This window comes from Cryptomeria japonica, chromosome 8 (assembly GCF_030272615.1).
Source record: "Cryptomeria japonica chromosome 8, Sugi_1.0, whole genome shotgun sequence".
NCBI classification, from domain to species: domain Eukaryota; kingdom Viridiplantae; phylum Streptophyta; class Pinopsida; order Cupressales; family Cupressaceae; genus Cryptomeria; species Cryptomeria japonica.
Window position 1 is genome coordinate 482,737,126 of NC_081412.1, and position 19,369 is coordinate 482,756,494.

At 38.2% G+C, this 19,369-nt stretch overlaps 1 protein-coding gene across 1 annotated transcript in view; it reads left to right on the forward strand.

Annotated features, from left to right (window-relative positions):
- The window catches only part of LOC131077287 (inner membrane protein PPF-1, chloroplastic), a 222,106-nt gene that overhangs the window by 127,007 nt on the left and 75,730 nt on the right, over positions 1–19,369 (forward strand). The window contains exon 4 of the mRNA XM_058014751.2: positions 7,139–7,199. Within this exon, the coding sequence (XP_057870734.2) occupies positions 7,139–7,199 (61 nt within the window). The remainder of the gene's footprint in view (positions 1–7,138; positions 7,200–19,369) is intronic.

The following is a 19,369-nucleotide window of genomic DNA, read 5'->3' on the forward strand; positions in this document are numbered from 1 at the left end:
ATGAGGAGCCCATCCCTTGTATATATAGATTTTTGAATCTCAAATTCACATGAAATGGCGCCCAAATTTCCTTTCATTCATTTGCATTTGATTTCATATCCCCCCTCCAAGTATGGCGTCCACTTCCAATCTCCCTTAGGCCTATTTTTCCAAAAGAAATCGCCATGTTATAATGTTAACATTTACAAGGCATAAAACACATTCATTTTTTATGCCATCAACTTCGGGAAATAGAAATGTGTCTTAGGATAAATAATATAATATTCTCTTTCCTAAGTCATTCCTCCAAAATAATCAGTGAAATAATGAAATATTAAACTTTAGAATAAAGTGATAATATTTAATTAATCAATTATAAATCGCCCACTGATCATTGCCAAATCAACCATATGAACTGGAGCATAGAAAATACTAATTCTGGACTGGATTGGAACTCTACTCAAGACTGCCACAAATAGCTCTCCCTGAATTGATACTTACTAAAAATAGTTAGTCATGAAAACATCTTCGAAAGACATGCTTGTCGAACGTTGTGAGAGAGCTCGGAAAACCTAGAAAAACCTCAAAATCCAGTCAGTTGCTACCAACTTACTAAAAATAGTAAGTTCGAAAATCACTCCAGAACAAAATGCATGTTAAACCATCATGAAGCTCTCGAAAAACTCAGAAGGAATCCTCAGTTCTTTCTGCCAAACTCCAACCAGAACATCCTTGAAAATTGTGAAGAATCCTTCTAGAAAATAGGAAACCCTAATTCCTCATTCCAGTCAGCCTACGGGTTTCCAGAATAGGCTAATGGACCATTGATTACCTCCTACTGAGAAGGGGACATTACAATTCATAAGGCATGCAGACATATAGATGCACACAAAGCATGAAGTGTACACGTCTGGTGTGAAGCAATAAATACATGGAAGACAAGTAATCATGAAGCAATACACTTAAATACATATCAGACATGTAGTGCATGAAAAATATGAAGTATACACAAAGTATGAAATCGAATGCATGTAAACATGAAGTAGTATGCATAAGGCATTGGAGTGTAGAGGGAGCATTCATGTAAAGCACAAAGTAATATACCAATACATCGAGGCATGAAGTATGCACATAGGACATGTAAGGCCTGAAGCAATACACATATATATTTAGGGTACAAAGCATATATAAGAAAGGTGCTCATGGAGTGAACATGCTTAAGACACACCAGTTATGAGGCACACATAAAGACACAAGGCATACATACTGAAAAATTTATCAAACATGGGACAATCACACAAATTCATGTAGCATATAAGCAAAGAGCACACAAAGCATACATTAGGAAGGGGCAAGATGTAATCATGCCAAAAACATGACATCATTACACAATCTCATAATCATTTATACAAGACATACATGTATATAATGGAGCAATCAGGTTGAAGATACATGAGGTATATAGCAAACATGTAGATATATGCAAGCTGTGAGTATATACTTGAGAAAAATATACATGAGGCACATGAATACACTTAAAGCATGGAGTATACACTTAAGGCAATAAGTACACACGTAAAACATAAAGTAGAGGGTACACATGAAAACACTTACGACTTAATCATATATAAGAATACACATAAAGCATATATACAAATATCACACTTTCTTAACTACCAAGAAGGTTTAGAGAGAGAGAATGTTCTTATCTTTCTGAAATAAATAACGTGCAATACGGGTTAGAAAATAGATTTGTAATTACAACATATAAATGATTACTAGTCATGAAGGATAAATGAAAGAGGAAAGAAAAGAAACTAACTATGATTGAAAGAATTGCAAGTAAAGAATTACTATAATAGAATTTGGTTAGTTATGGAAATAAAAGGTTCTGATCTATAATTAAAAGAACTCCATTTGCTTTGATAGGGTGTCTTATCATATGGTTCTCCCAGGTCAAGGCATACAGTGAGGGTGTCTTAGTGACGGTTCTCCCTTAAGAAAGACCATGAGGGTGTCTTAGTGACGGTTCTCCCTCAAGAAACACAGTGAGGGTGTCTTAGAGACCATTCTCCCTCAAGAAAGATCATGCGGGTGTCTTAGTGACAGTTCTCCCTCAGGAAACATAGTGAGGCTGTCTTAGAGATGGTTCTCCCTCAAGAAAGACCATGAGGGTGTCTTAGTGACGATTCTCCCTCAGGAAACACAGTGAGGGTGTCTTGGAGATGGTTCTCCCTCTGACTGTAATCAGCATTTTGAATTCTTTATCAGCACTTTAATTTACTGTATGTACTCAAATTATTATTAATTATCCGTTACCATTCATTAGTCATGTAGTTCTACTATCATTACTTGTCAATCTGGATGTTAACTAGATTCCAGTACACATTGATCCATTATTATCAAATGTGTGTTATTCATTAATTTACTGCAGATTTTCCAGTTCATTATTATTTGTCAGTTAGAGTGTTTTATATTTTCAGTGTACAGTAATTATTAGTGGATTTATTCAAATGGTCATATATTTCAGAATGAATTGATTACTGTTCTTCAGAATTAATGTAATTACTACAGATTTATTTGTATTGGTATTCACAACATCGTAGGATACCTTTGGCGTGGTGTTGGGCATATCTTCCAATTCTCCTTAGGTTGGCAGGAACATGCTCTAATACCACTTGTAATGTCCCCTAATAGGTTTAGGCCTGTTTTAACCATAATTAATCTATTTCTATGCATTTGACTCAAAACTAACTTGAGTAAGAGACAAATCTATCTTAACATGAATCAAATTAGTGTTATCATAATCTTCTTCCTGATATTGAATTGATAATTTAATCTGATTTATAGTCTCAGACTTATTTGTTCATTCAAATTCCTATATATGTGTGTGTTTGTGTGTGTGTGAGAGAGAGAATGAGTGTATGTGTATGTATATAATCTTATTGATATCACATCATTTTTATATATATAATCCCTATTCTGATTTGAACCTATAAATAAACAAATATTTGAATTATATTATATTATAAATCTTTTATATATTTATTAGTTACCTATTTACTAATTACCTATTATATGGTTTATTATATATTACTGAGGAGCAGTTTCCAGAAATTATTATAATAATTATAATTATTATTATATTATTAATATTTATATAATTATTAAAATTCTGCATAAGAATATTATCGGGCTTCATATATTAAGTACTCATATCATGCATACCACCCAAAACAAGGATGTTACTGCCTGTAACTTAATAACAATTCTGATCTGATCTGATCGATGGCTGCTAAATATTCTCTATTTCCCTAAATTCATCACTATCTTTCATCCCCCTAAAAAATGATTTTAATCTCTTTATATACGTTACACATAACCTTTCATGGAAAGGTTGTATCTTTTTATTGGCTTTAGTCAATATAGACAAATCACGTCTTTTCAAGTTAGATTGTCTATTTTGCATTTAAACACACATTCTTTCATGTTATTTATTTTTGTGATTGTAGCCTTAAAAATCATAGTATTATTGTTGTGTTTACAGCTGCTTCTTTCTTTAGTCTTTGCAAGCACCACTTTCTTCAAACAAATCGTTACCTTTGGAACTTGATTACCATGAGTCGATATTCCTCAACAGAATGATTATGTTATAATATTCTGAATGATATTACAACACAAGTAATCACGGGACACTTAGAATTTAGGAGATCGCACCCTTTCATATCCACTAGTCGCTGCCTTAAGGGTGGGTTTGATGATTAGTGATTGCTGTCCCTTATATGGATTATTGGCAATAATATATGGTTCTGTTTAGGCAATGTTTTGGGCGATTACTGATTGACTTAACCAATCAGTAATTATTATTATTTTTAGATATATTAAATAAATAATCAACTACCAAAACATCACCATACCAATTGATACGGGGGCATGACAAATTGTAATATTTGTTTATAATTTATGTATAATATTAATTTGAATATTTCAAGAATATTATTATTTATATATAAATACTAACTAAAAAATAAATATTTAATAATCTCAAATAATCATTCATTGATAAATATTATATTAATTAATAAATAATAATTGCTTCATTTAGGTTATATACAACAATCAAGGATGGGACATGACAGTGCCATGTGTCACCTTCTCCACTCTTGAATGAATCAGGCTCGATGAACTTAGACATACTGATTCAGAGGAACTGGATTGGTTGGTGATGAATAGGATGCCACATTAGCTACATCATCACAAAGTGCTTGAGGTTGAGCAATATCTTTTGATACTCAACATTATACAACTTGCTCAACATGATGAAGGTAATGGGACATATTGCCAAATTGTATCATCTAAGCATGGTCAAGTGAACTTTCTAACTTTGAATAGCTCTAAAATTGTTTCCTCTTGATTATCTTGCTTGCCTTGATCTTTCTTTCTTTCATATTTCATCATCATCCTTCTTATACCTTGGATATAGTTGATCTTGACCTTTGAATTTCTAAAGGAAATCCAAGGTCGTTGTAGTTGTAGCTTTGAATTGCACTATCTTCCTTCCTCATCAACTTGAACATGTTGATCTTTGCACTTGCATTGCTGAGTTCTTTCACTAAATTCTTTGCTTTACACATGCTAATGAGCATTTATATTGAATTCCTTCTTGTCATGATGTTGTCATTGCAAAGCTTCTCCATAATATGAAGTCTCTCTCCTCATTGAAACTTTTTCATGTTGTTGATGTTGACGGAGAGCATCCCTTTCACCATGATGAAGACCTTAATGTTAACCTTGCATAAGTATCTTGTGCTTGTTTGATGAAGTCCTCTTGCACTTGAATTCTTGCTTTACCTCTTTATGCTTCCCTTTGTATCCACTTGCAATCAGACCTGCAAAAGAAAATTAATTTGAATTAAAAATTATGAATCAAAGAAATATTCACTGAATGAATCACAAATTTAAGTGTAAAATGTATGTCGCCTTCAGGCCTAGGTCTGATTTCAATCTCACACGCCTCATTTAGGTCTAGCCCTATGTTTAATCCTCTGTATGTTTTCATTAAGATATGCACGTTTCAATTAGGATCCTCATGCCACATGCTTTGGGTTCACATATTTTGGTTTGGGACCATACATTTCAGCTCTTCATCTAAATGTTTTTCCTTGTATTCACTTGCTTTAAGCAAGGCTACAGGTTTCAGTTTAGGCCAGGAGTTAATCTTTATTAAGATCCACTTTTACCCTTAATAAAAAAATAATATAGGGCACATAGATAAAATCAAATGTTATAAATTATAAAATTATTGATTATTAAAATTTGTATGGGACTTTAAAAAAATTGATTTTATCTCACCTAAGAGAGTTCATATAAAAAGCCTACATTTGGTGTTAAAACATTAGGCTGTTATGTCATGAAATATGACCAACTTTTTGTAGGGGGAAATGCTATCTTTTTTACTTGCTTTCATTATTGTATAAATTAAAAGAAATTCCTTATTGTGGTTTAAAATTTAACTTCTAAAAGAGATCTATTCAAAATTTCAAACCAAAAATATTAATTCTTTCTTTGCTCTATATTTTTGTGTAAGTGTAAAAATGAGCCAAAAGAGATAGTCAAAACCACTTTTTAAAAACTTGTGAAAATGTCTAGAAATGGCATGGCAAATATGGCAGGTCATGATTACTTGGGGTCAATCACATGTTTTTCAAGTGCAATTCTACTATGGTTCCATGCTTTGCTCCTTATGCTGGTTTAAATCTTTGATGGCATATCATCATCTCCAAAATTATAAATATGCACAAAAATTCATGGTGTCCTCATCTCTTCAAGAAATATCCTCATTGAAAGGGACCAGGAATGCCTGGAAACAAGAGCCAAGTTGACTAACAATAGTTGCCATAGAAATCTGCTCAAGAATATGAAGAATTGGTTGAAGTTTCAAGGAGATGACTCATACGCTTATCCATTATTCTTGTGAGGGCAAATGCACCTTCAAATAAAACATAAAGCAATGAAGTGAATAAAAATGTCTTTTTCCCCTGATAATTACAGTGTTAGATAAAGAAAATATATGGCTAGCCAATTTTTTCTACACTTCTTTATTGAATAAAATATTCAGTTATCAAAAGTCAACCAGTCAGCAAAACATCACAAGAAAATAACGACTAATCAGTGGCTAGAATATTTATATAATGTTTGGTAGTTCTGGTTAGCATCTCTAAGAACACAAACAAATCCATTTAGTTGATCGTGTATTCTAGGACTAAAAGGAAGACCATGCACAATGTGACATCTAATATTAGCATGGGTCACATTTGGAGGAACATACTATTCAAGCCATGGTTCGCAATGTGGAATTTTCACAGTTGTACATTCAAAACACCAAATACCCAACATCCGAAGAAATTTAAAATATTTCATTTTATAAAAAAGGGTGGTACCTAGTTTACAAAGTAGGGTGCATTGTGGCCACAACATTTAGCAACTAATGCACCAGTAATAGAGATTGAGTTTATAACAAGGAAAATGGAGTGTAAACTCTCTTGCTGAGATTCACCAGCTTTGCAGTATAATCCATATCCTTTTTCTTAATGATTTAATAGTAGCAGGTTCTGAAATAGTTCATGGCATTTCAGATAATTTACTTCATAACCTATTGGTAACAAATTGTCTCTATAGATAATGTCCAAATTCTTACACATATAAGAAAGTTACTTTATGTGCTTTAGAGCTACTTTTAATTTTATTGTTGTGCATGTTGTTGGGGTGAGAGCTGTTGGATGAAAGCTGAAAGAATTACATTTCAGTTGTGTTAAGTTATTGCGGCACCTTAATACTTTCTGTTCGGCTAGATGTGCATGTCTTTTATTAATGATCCCTTGTAAAATATCTCTTAGAATGTTAGATTCTCTCATTAAAAATAAATCTATGGCTTGATATCCATCTCTCTATTTATTTATACTTGATTCATTTGCTATTTGCCTCGTCACGAATTGTTTTTGAGTTGAAGGTGAAGATGAGGGTAAACAAAAAATTATTTAATTAAAATTTATTTGCATTGTTCTTATTTGATCATTTATTTAGAGGTTTAATTTTGTTTCATATTCGATTTTAGTGCTGGTTGGGATTTGTCCAATGTTATTAACTTATTGTTGTACAGGAAAGGATACAACTTGAGACGGCTCGCTTGTATAAGCAAGCTGGAGTGAATCCATTAGCAGGTGATGAATTACTGATTGATAAGTTGTTGGATATTTATTTTTAGTCAATAACAATTACAAACTTCATATTATTAATAAGCATGTAATTGTTTATTACCTTTCAAATATTTTGACAGACAATTAAAAGTATATATTTGTCTTTATAACACAGGCCTGGAGAGGAAATCAGTAGCATGTATGGCATTTTTTATGAGACTTAAGCTTTTGTTTTTGATAATAAAATTCATTTAGCTTTATTTAATTTTAGCTGAGGATCTTTTTTTCAATTTGCTCAATTTCGGTGCATGTGCATAGTTGTTTAGAACTTAATGCATTTTCTTCTTCTTCTTTCTTCTTCATGAACTTACCAGAACAGCTGTTTGTTTCTCTTATCTTATGCTCTTTAATCTTAGATGCTGAATGAAACTTTCCTGTATGGTATCTAATATATCTATTATCTTAGAATTTATTGTGCTTCAACACCTGTTCAATGGACAGATAGTTAGACAGTGTTTGTCAACATATTTATCCTTGTTTGGACTCATGGTTTGATCCAAAGCAAGTTATGTACAAAGGTTACCTACACTGTCAGAGGAAAAACTATATTTTTTCTTGCTAAATATTGGGCTTATTTCTGTCGTCAAGGACATAGCCAACCTTTTTTAGTTCATTCCTATAATAAAAATCCACTTGTCACTTACATACTGTTGATGTGTTTGTTATGGCACCTCGAACGCAGAATAAAATACCAAGTAGTCTATCCTCTCTTGAACAAGCAAACCTCAAATGCTAAATAATGTGATGAAATAAGGCAACCCCTAGATTTACAATGTGTACAATGCAAATTTATGTCGGATAGATTCAGTTAAAATAAGTGATTTGTTGATAACACAAAGGGACTTACGCTTTGCTGGAACTTGGAATTCTTAACTAACTTGGAAAATAAAAGACAAAAGGGACTAGGGTTTAGAGAATCTAATCTAAAATCCTAAAAATGCAAGAAATGGTTGCTGACTTAGTGAAACCAATCCAAGCTTTGCTTTGCCATGAGTAAACAACTACTGAAAGATTGCACAACCACTAAAGTTACGAAAAATATTAAAACAGCCCAAAATATGAATTTTGACCGCACCACCAATACCTTGAATGCATAAGATATTAGTTTGTATGAACGTTGGTACTCTCCCAAGATGGATTTATCCAAGAAGTGTGGAGTGCTTCTAGAATGTTGGATCTGCACATAGAAACTGCCATTATACTCATCTTGGCTCTAGGAACTCTTTGCTAGTTTCAGAATACCTTTGCAATAAAGCTAGCACTCTCCAAGAAGTTTCCAAGGATGTTGGAATGGATCAAAAAAGGGAATATTATAGAACAACACTTTATATGACTAGTATAATTTTTTGATGATTGTACAAATACTATATATGATTGATGTGATTGTCCAAAATGTTAGAACCATAGTTAAAAAACTTGGACTTGGCAATAACTTGGTAGATCCAAAAAATTTAAAAACTCGAGACCCAGCAAAAACTCGAGGAAAAACTCAGCAATAACTTGTCAATTTCATTGAACATTTAAAATAAATAAAATTGAAAAATATTCTTCAAAAGACTACATATTACTAGATTTGTTGAACATATTACTAATTTCCATCATATATAAATCAAAATTAGAGTTTAATGCATATCATAGACCAAAAAAAAAGTTCAACCTCTAAACGAGTTACAGTGCCACTTCCACTAGACATGTCATATGTAGAAGTTGCCCCATTTAAAGAGATTTTTGGCAAGTTGTGTAATAATAAATTCTAAATAAGCACACGCCAGAGTTATATCCCAATTCCTCTTCACCCCCTCATTGTAGTCAAATTTCTTGTTTGATAGATCTAATAACTAGGGGAGAGGGACCAGTAGTCGTTAGGGCTAACTTCGTCAGCATGTAGCCGTCACATGGAATATTGTAAGACCTCCGTTTTTTTTTAAATGTAATATGGACACTTAACTATCTACAACTAAGGTTTGAAGGTGTGACTCATCATGGAAGTCGTCAAAATAACACGTCTAGTGTGAAGTGTCCAAAAAATGACTTTTTAAAGATTTGACCAAAACTTAATCTAAAAATCTCTAGTTGTTGAATAAAAAAATATCATTTGTTGTTAGTAAAATTTCATATTATTATTTAAAATATAACTTATATGCAACATAGATGGACCAAATACGTATTAGTAACCTTAAATCTTTGTTATTTCTAATTTGTAAATCCAACATAAATGGATCAATAGTTGAACACAAATTTTTTTTGTTGTTATAGAAAAAACACATTATTATATAAAATACAACTTATATCGAACACAAATGGACCAATAGTCGAACATTAAAACTTGTTGAAAATCCTTCTCATTTAATGGAAAAATACAAGGTATTTTTTGTACTCACCTATTATATTTGTGATAAGACAAATTATTAATATGAAATACTCCAATGAATGTACATTGCTACCCAAATAGTTGTACACATAGGAATACTATTTTTTCACTATGACAACAATACTTGTTTAAATAAGTATCTTATTTTATTAAATGAGCATCTTATTTTATAAATGACACACTTATAGTGGATAGTTATGATATTTTATTTTAAACAAAAAATTATTTTTATTATTTGTTAATGAATGTATATATGTACTTTTTATATAACAATTACAGGTTCTTATGTGTTCAAGTATAGGTCTATTTTGACCAACATTTGGTTATTTTTTAATTTACATGTGGACTATTTATTTATAATATATAGTATAAATTTGTGTTAAGATTGGATATTATAAGTGCAATTGCTATAACGACTATTGGACCTTGTACAACTATTGACCCCTCTCCCCTAATGAGGATTTGGGAGTGGAGATCCCAATGGGGTTGAGGTGAGGTCAAGTGGTAGCGCCCCTTGTGGGGGTTTGTGTGCAATGCCCCCAACAGCCCCCACCACCAAGCCCAAATTAAGGCTTTTGAAAACTTCATCACCAATGAAAATCATGTTTTTTTAACTAAAGCAAGAAAAACTAAATTATATGAATTTGGACGAGTTTTTCAAGCAAAAATCACTGTGAGTTTTACAAGAACTTGTTGGTGAGTTATTGGGTGAGTAAGTCACTTGGCAAATTGGCTCATGAGTACTTGCGAGTTTTTTGAGTATTTGGTGAATTTTGCAAGCTTGGTTGTAACACCATATATGACTGATATAACCTTTTGATGATTGAAACAAAATCTTATATGATTGATGTAACATTAAGGATAATTGTTGGTGGCTGGGATTGATGTAAACCGACGACTATATAATTGATCTTAGGGCTGGGATTTACTAGTTTTACTCCTCCAAAGATAGTGTTCAGCTAGGGCTGACTGGTAATGCCATGAACAATTCAGATGCAACACTTTTTGATGCACCATAACTCTTCAAAGTCTTGAAAATCGACGTAGAAACTCTCAAATATGATGAGCAACACTTTAGCAGCAACATATAACTTTCTAGAGGATGACATCTTCAAGAAATCATTATAACATCATCGTAGCAGCAACATGCAAACTTAAAAAATGCCTTCAAATCCTCAATGAATCAGGTCATTTATGATCCCCAATTGGAATTTCAATTAACTAAAATGGGAAACAAGGCTTTTCTTCTTTGATCTCAAATGTGAAATCCAAGAGGGTTTTCATTTTGTCAAACCCCAATCAAACCAAGGGGTTTTTTGTCTTTGGATGCCACAATCAAATGCCAAAATGAAATCAAGATACCAAATGAGGCTAGGTGTGTCATGTCCCCTCCTTGATCATTATATATAGCATAAATGAAACAATTATTATTATCAATTAATATAATATTTATCAACGAATGATTATTTGAAATTATTAAATATTATTATTTAATTAAATTTAATATTTATTTATCAACAATAATATTCTCGAAATATTTAAATTAATATTCTATTACATAAATAATAAACAAATATTGCAATGCCATGTCACCCGTATAAAATTGATATAATAATACTAACAATGATATATATTTATTTATTTCATTATTAATCTAGTAATCTAATTATCCTAAGTAGATCGATTTCTAAACTAATGCTAAGCTAATGATTACTAAGAGGCACGATATTAAGATAAAGTAGAGGCATGTTTTAAGACTTGTCTCTAAAAGAGACACGACTACTTGGATTGGGAAATACATATAAGTATAGCTTCATACAAGGAATAGGAGGATACAAAGGTTTGGGGGAGAGAAAAGAGTCTATATGGATAGCAAAACTGGTACGTATACTACCAGTTAAGAATTATATATATATATATATATATATATAGAGAGAGAGAGAGAGAGAGAGAGAGAGAGAGAGAGAGAGAGAGAGAGAGAGAGATCGTTGATTAGACAAATAAATATTAGAATATGTATATACATGTATAAATAAACATAAATATAAATATATGTATACAAATAATTAATATTAGAATATAAATAAGATAGAATTCTTAAGTTAATATCAGAAAGAAGAATGTTTTTCTGTTACTTCTTCAGTATTTAAGAAGTTGGGAAATGAGATGTTTCCAAAGAGGGGTAGTCTAAATCCAATCAATAGGATGATTCCCAAGTGAGGGTGGGGATTAGCGACCCATAAACCTTGAGGGTATAGACTGTAATATCCCCTTTTTAGTAGACATGGATTTTTGGATGATTAGCCTATCATTCTAACCCTCATAGGCTAATGAGTGTGGACAGAGGGTCTTCTTCAGTTGGCATTTTCATCTTGGATCCAGTATGCTTCGGTTTGGCTTTCGTTTGGCATTATTTGGACTTCTTTTTCTATACTTACTATTTTTAGCAGGAGCATATGGTCACATGTGGAATAGCAGGGTAGGCTCCCATTTCAGACGACATAGCAAAAAGTATTTTGGGAGATATTAATGTTTAATGGGCCTAAATAATAATTATTTACTAAAAGGTTATATATAACTTAATAATTGAGGGTCAAGGCATCATTGAAAGGGGACCATTAATACAATTAATTATGGGGTCCATTATTAATGAGAAATTAAAAGATTTCCTAAGTCTAAATGAAAATAACATTTTAAATGTTATTTAAATTGCTTTATTGGAAATCGAACCATGTGGAGAATATGAGTCTTCAAGCTAAACCGAATTCATTATGTGATTGTTATTTCTTTCAACTTGATATTGGAGAGTATTGGGATTTGGAGAGATCAAGGGTTTCTGCAAGTTTTCAGAGCTTTTTGGCATTGGAGTGCGTAGCCACTTTGTTGTGACAGCTACCTGAGGTGGTGAAATATCTTCCAAGGGTTGCTTTTGAGTTGGTTGTAACCAGCAGTCAAATTTGTGCAAATTGGAGAAAGATCGATCAAGGTATTTCAACAGATTTTTTGTGAAGTGCATAATAATTATGGGGCTGTGTTAATTCAACGCTGGGCACAGTAAGCCGTACTCTTTTATGCCCTAGCCGTACTCTTCTAGAGGTGAAGCGAATATTTCTGAAGGTGGAGAAGTTAATTACTGCAGCAGGTTGGAATCTAAATCAGACCCAGCAGTGGTTGCCAACAATCGGGTTTTAATTTAATGAACTTCATCCTCTGTTTGGTTGTAAGAATTGTTGAACAAGTTCAATGAAGGAAGGAGAGGTTGCATGATAAATGTTTGATATAATGCCTATGGTTATAATCTTCATAGATAGCATAACAATTTGCATGCCAACTGTTTGAGTTAATGTCTAGTTGCTGTAGGTGCATATTTACATTGTGTGGGTCATCTATTTGCATTCAAAAAAGACAAAGAATAGCATTTAGATCTTACTTATTCAATTTAATGATCATTGCAAGCCTTCAAACTTCATTTACATGCATCAAAAGTAATTGCAAACCAAACTGAAGTTAAAACAACAAGTACAAATATTGTATGCAAAGTGTTTGAGAATATTACTTGGAGTTCAAATAAGCAAAAATAGGGTCAGATTAGCCAAGGGATATTACATAGACCCAAGATAGGGAAGGGTTTGGATCTGTAAACTTTGAGGGAACCTATTGTATTTTGGTCTCTAAGCACTTTGGTAACATACAAATCCTCTTCTTCGTTAAAATTGAGGTAGAAACAAAGGTTGACATTTGCATTAAGAATTATGAATGATATAGAGTTAATTATCTATTGTGGTAGATGAACAATTTACTTAGTAGCAAATTGATCGATTGAACTATGGAATATCACCGATTTGATTCATGTTAAGATAGATTTGTTTCCTAATCAACTTAGTTTAAGTCATAAGTATATTGAAATAACTTAATTATGGTTAAAACAAGCCTGTACTTAGTAGGGGACATTACAAGTGGTATGAGAGCATGTTCCTACCAGCCTGAGGGAAATTAATTAATGCAATTAAGTCAACGAGCTTTAGGTGCCATCGAAAGAGAAATGAAGAAAGCCAATTACATAATATAGAGGTAAGGTTCGGCGGTGAAACAAAAGGAAATCCAAGTAAGAAAACAAGGCATGATGAGGAAGATCTTAAAAACATCCAAGCAAGAGAAGAAGGGTGTTTGCCCTCTCGGGTGAATAACTTAAGACATAAAGAACATAACGCAGAATAATGCTGTAAATACCAGACAAAGTATATCAGATGTTCTATTCATAATAAGTGTATGTTACAAGTTACATTCCGAAGTATAAAAGGGTACGGAGGGGGTGCGAGCGCCAACCGTCGCACCGCAACTTCCACCCCTCGGTTGCCAACTAACCAAAACAATTACACATAATTAACTAATGTTATTCCCGTGTACAATAATGCCGCCAACATCATCCCCCCCAAAAAGAAAAGTCGTCTCCAGGCGACTTACAAAAATGGAGATAATGCAACCTATACAATATATCTAAAAGACTAGGGAGGGGGCTGAGAAAGCGTCCCTGAAGCAGAAGTGTGAGATGTCGGTGTTTGGGTCGCCAAGCGGGCACGAAGCTCATACACCTGCTAAGTACGTGCAGCCACATCCCGTTCCGCCACCAGTACCTTCTCTAAAGCTGTCTTCACCATGTGTGCGGCTTCCAGCAACTCCTTCTCTTTTGTATCCACTGCCTCCGTCGCGCAGACCAACTGTGTCTGCTCGGCTGCCAGACGGGTCTCTACCTCGGCCTTCGCTGTCCGGATCTCAGCCGTCTCTGTGCGGGCCATCTCTAGCTGGGCCAACAATTGCGCCCTCTCGGCTGCCCATGAGGCCTGCTGACTGGCCACCTCCCTCTCCAACGCTACACGGGCGGCCTCCCTGACTGCAGACTCCTGCTGTGTACGCCTCAATGTATAATAGGCATCCCGGTAGACCTGCTCGATCTCGCGGACAACTGCCGTCACCCGACTCTCCACAACGGGCTGATGCAGCCTCCAAGCCTGGAGCATCTACTCTGTCTCCGCAGTCGGCCACCCCTGAGACTCAAAGCAGGTAGCAAAGGCTGTCGGGCAGCCCACTCGCATAAACTATAAGACCTGCTCTAGCTCCACCACCACCTGCTGCAATGCTTGCGTCTGGGCGGCGGCCACCACCCGCCTACCCCTCGTCACCATATCAGCCATGTCAGCGAGATAAGTCTCAACATCCTCCCTCGTCTGTGCCGAAGACTGGGAAATCCCTGGTGGAACGGGCACTACTGTATCCTGCTGTGAAGGTACTGCCTCCGCCACCGAAGGTGCACCATCTCCTGGTGCCTGCCCAGCAGAGGCAACCTCCCCTGCCTCGTTCCCAACTGTGAGTCCATGTGCCTCCCCTGACGAGTCATCCAAGTCGACTACCTCCGCTCTAGTCTCTCGACACGGTGAGAATACAACAGCTCCCTCCGGCTGTGCCAGTGTCATCTGAAACCGCTGTGTGAGCCAGCTCTGCATAGCCTCGAGGTTAGCCCGCATCTCCGTGACCGAGGGATGGTTCGCTGTCGTCGGCTCCTCCAACAACGAAGCAGAAACAGTCACCATAGCGTCACTACCCAGACGTCCAACCGCACGTGAGGCTCGGTCTCCTCCACCTCCGTCGGCCCCTGCTCCTCAACGCCCACTATCTGATGCGGTGACTCCTCCGTCCTTGACTCTGCCATGTCCTCGGTAAGTGCCGTTGTGGTTGGGCCCGACGGTGCTCCTTGGTGCTCGTGCTGGAGGGGACCAAGTGTAACAGGCGTATGGCTCTGCCCGAAGGCCGGAATACAGGTGCCGCCTACTCCAGATGCTGGCACAGTCGTGCCCATTGGTAACAGAGGTGGGGCAAACCGGACTCGTACAGGCTCCTCCGTTGCCTGATTGCTATCGTCCTCCTCATCTTCCTCCTCCGACTCCTCCGTGCTGCTGGACTCCCTCCCGCTGTCAGGCTCCCCTGAGGCCGAGGCCCTATCCACCGCCCGTTTCCGCTTCGCGGAAGAGTGCCCAATGTCCAAGTGCCTCCAATACATTATTGGAGGTTCTCCTGCTGTCAACGGTCCCTGCGGCCGTACCTCCAACTCGTCCTCCGGCACTACTTCCCGCGTGGCCTCCAGGAATAACCCTATAGCGTAATGAGGCATATAGAATGTGCGATGCTGGAGCGTCAAAAACTCATACATACGCTCTGCAAGTAACGCTGCCCAGTCATATACGATGCCATTCATCAGCCCATTCATCAGCATAATCTGAGGGAGGGCAATGTCCGACGCCCTACCCGACCCTGTCAATCTGCTCTTGATGACATATATAATGCATCTCCAGTGGCCCTCCGCAACAAAAGTCTTACGGATTCCGCGACTCTTCGTGGCTCTAGCCACGCTGTCTAACTCCGCTGTGGTCAAATTCCGGGAGAGTAATTTAATCCACTGCTCCTTCTCCTCCTGTGTCATCTTTTTGGCCTTCAAGTCTATTTTCTTGCCCTGGCTGCCCGGAATGCCGAATACCCTCGTGAAATCCCCTGCTTTGAAGGATATAGTGACATCCCTCCGGAGGTATTCAAACGTGCTGGTGCATGTATGCTTATCGAAGGTGTCCACCATGAAGCGTAGGGCACCCTCGTACTCCCTGATAGGGAACACGGGCATCCGAATAGCCCACTCTACTTGTGCCTTCCGGAGGTTTTGCTTTACCAGGTCATTATTGGGGGTGTCCTGCCACCATTTTTGGCATTCCAATCCATTCAGGCCTTCAAAAGTAACATTCTGTGGCGTCACTGTGTTTTTCGCACTTGCGGCAGCCTGTGGTGCTTTCTGTTTTTGTTTTTGTCGGGCGCTGGCATCCATGGTGCCGCCTGCAACACGTACTCCTGAAGCTAATATCCTGATATTGCTACCCCTATCCCTCTGGCTGCTACTGGAAGAAGCGTGCAACTGTTTCTTCCAACTCCTCTTCCTTGCTGAATCCATCAATCTCCCTGTAACTGATTTGTTTAGAAAAATCTACCCTTCGTAACGGCCCTCTTTTTTTTGGCTGTCGCCGTGCGGCTGCTTCCTCTTTTTCTCCCCTGTGCGTGGCCTGCGTGGTGTCTTTCGGCGTGGCTGCGTGGGGTTGTGCGGGCTTGGTCTGGCCGTGCGGTGCCTGGTGGTCGGCCCGTGCGCCGTGGTTTAACGGCAAACGACAATGGTTGTGTTGTGTATGGGCAATGGTTCGAACTCAGCCACAACAAGGCTTCAAGAAACATCAAAGGCGGTACTTGCTAGTATCTTGTGCTTTACCCTTCGCGTCGCGTGGTGGACTTGCTGTCTGGTGACTGTTCTGTCCTTGTGTGGCCATTTCCTTTGTGATCTCGTCTCTGGCCTCCCGCACTCTCTCGGTCTCCGTGTGGGGATTGGGTAGGCAATCTTTTTAGCTTGTGCCCTTGTGATTGCCAATACTTCTGCCTTCGTAGGTTCTATGTTTAGAAGGTGTACACCAGGCTTCGGACAATTTGCGTCCTCATGATCGCCTGGCCCGCACCATCAGCAGAGGTGCTGAGGGTTGGCTTCCTTCGTGCAATCGCGGGCGAAGTGTCCCCACTGATTGCAGGCCCTACATTGAATCATCGGCCGGCCCTTGGCATCGTACTGGATCCGGTTTTTGTTGTTGTTATTGTTATTATTTCTTCCGCCGCTGCGTCTATTATCCCGGTATCCTCCAGATGATGCCGTTGTATTAGTCTGTTGGCCCGTACCTGGTGGTGCGGATGTTGTGGCCTGCTCCGTGAACAACACCTGGTTCGTGCTTCGGGTTTTCATATTGTATGGGCACTCCTTGGTGGAGTGTCCCATCATTTGGCAAATCTCACAGAATGCCTTCTTCAGGCAAGTATCCTTTGTGTGTCCGTCACTCCTACAGTCTGTACACCACACTTCATTTTCTTCCATCTTACTTGTACTCCCTTTCATGGCCTTGAATTCTCTCAACATTCGTTCCATGTCCTTCTGGAGTGCGTGTACCTTTTTACTCGATTCGCCACTGCTACTGCTCTCTTCGTCAGAATCTTCATCATCGTCAGATGAATATTTATTACTTTTCTTCTTCCTTGATGTTTTGTATTCGCTTTCTAGATCCATCGCCCTGTTATAGGCGTCGTCATATGACGTCGGGGGTACAATCTTCATTTTTTTCCGTAGGGAGGATTTCAATCCTTCCACAAACCGTCGTTTTTTTAAGCCCTCAGCCGGCTGACTCTCCATTTTACCCAAGAGTTCTTTCAGCCTCCGACTATATGCCCGTACTGTCTCCTTAGTACCTTGCTTGGTACTGTATATCTCTGTTACAATTTCGTTGTCATCACGGAGCAACCAAAACTCCTCCATGAATTCCTTCTGTAGGGTAGCCCATGTGGCCACTTTTTGCTTATCTACATCGGAATACCAATCTATGGCGACTCCACGTAACGTGGCTGGAAACTGCTGTACCCAGTCATCCTGGTCTGTTACTCCGTTGGCAGACCAAATGGTTTCACATGTACGACAGTGCCGTAAGGGGTCTTCCTTGCCGTCCCCTGTGAACTTTGGTAATTTTTGTTTGCTCGCCATCCCTGGTCGTCTTCCTGGAGGCGGTTGTGTCTGTGTCTGCGGCCCTGCGCTGCTACCTCCGGTAGTGTTGGTGGTGTCTCCTGGAGGTACAGTGTTTTGCCTGTCGCGTGTGGCACCTACACCCGTACTGTTGCCCTCCCCTTCATTCTGACACGCTCCTACTCCTGCTTCCCGTTGGTGATCTTCACTCCGTGGCGTAAGGGATAAGTTCCTAAACTGATCTCGAGTCTCCTCGACTAGATTTCGCCGTAACCTTGTTTCTTCTAGAAATTCTTCGTGGCTCCGCATCCTACGATGATCTGGCGACGCGTAGAAATTTCCGTCGGCCTCTGCACCTTCCGTGACACCTCCTTGGTTCCCCTCGGGCCCCCCTTCGGCAGGTCGTCCTTCGGCAAGTTGCCTCAGCCTCTGTCTACGTTCTACTTGCTGCTCCAGAATCAAAGCCCTCTGCGCGGCCTCCCACTCGTTCGTTTCCGGTTTTCTATTCCTATCTTTATTCAATAGGTTTGGCATTAATTGTCGCACATTTCCATAACTCTCAATTCTTAAATCAAAACATGTCTTTATTAATTCATCTGCTCAAGTACAACTCGTGTCAATGACACTTTTATTTGAAAATAAGAAGTTCACAGTTCAATTCCCTCCTGGCCTGGCGCCATCTCTTTCCGTGTCCCGTCGGCTGTTCTCTTCGTAGCGTTGCAGGATTTGTTGTCGTCGCTCTTCCTGGGCAATCTCCTCCAGGTGGGCATGCTGTGCCAGTGATGCCTGTGCAAGCAGCCGGGGGAGGTGGTTCATTAACCGGTTTACTGCCGGGCTAACCTCTAGCGCTGTCCACACGGCACTTGGTGGGATTTTTGCCTCTGCTGCTTCTCGTCGAATGTATGTCTGAATGGCTACCTGGAGCAAAATCGAAAATTCTCGCGTTGCCGTGTCTTCTCCTGTGTAAAGTTCTGTCTGCGCGTCGTCGGCCTCTGGGTTTACTTCACCAACGGGTAGGCCCATTGTGTCTGTGCGCCATCCGTGTCTTCCGTTCCCGAGTTCGTCTAGGCAGCGGCGCCAAATGTTTGCCCTCTCGGGTGAATAACTTAAGACATAAAGAACATAACGCAGAATAATGCCGTAAATACCAGACAAAGTATATCAGATGTTCTATTCATA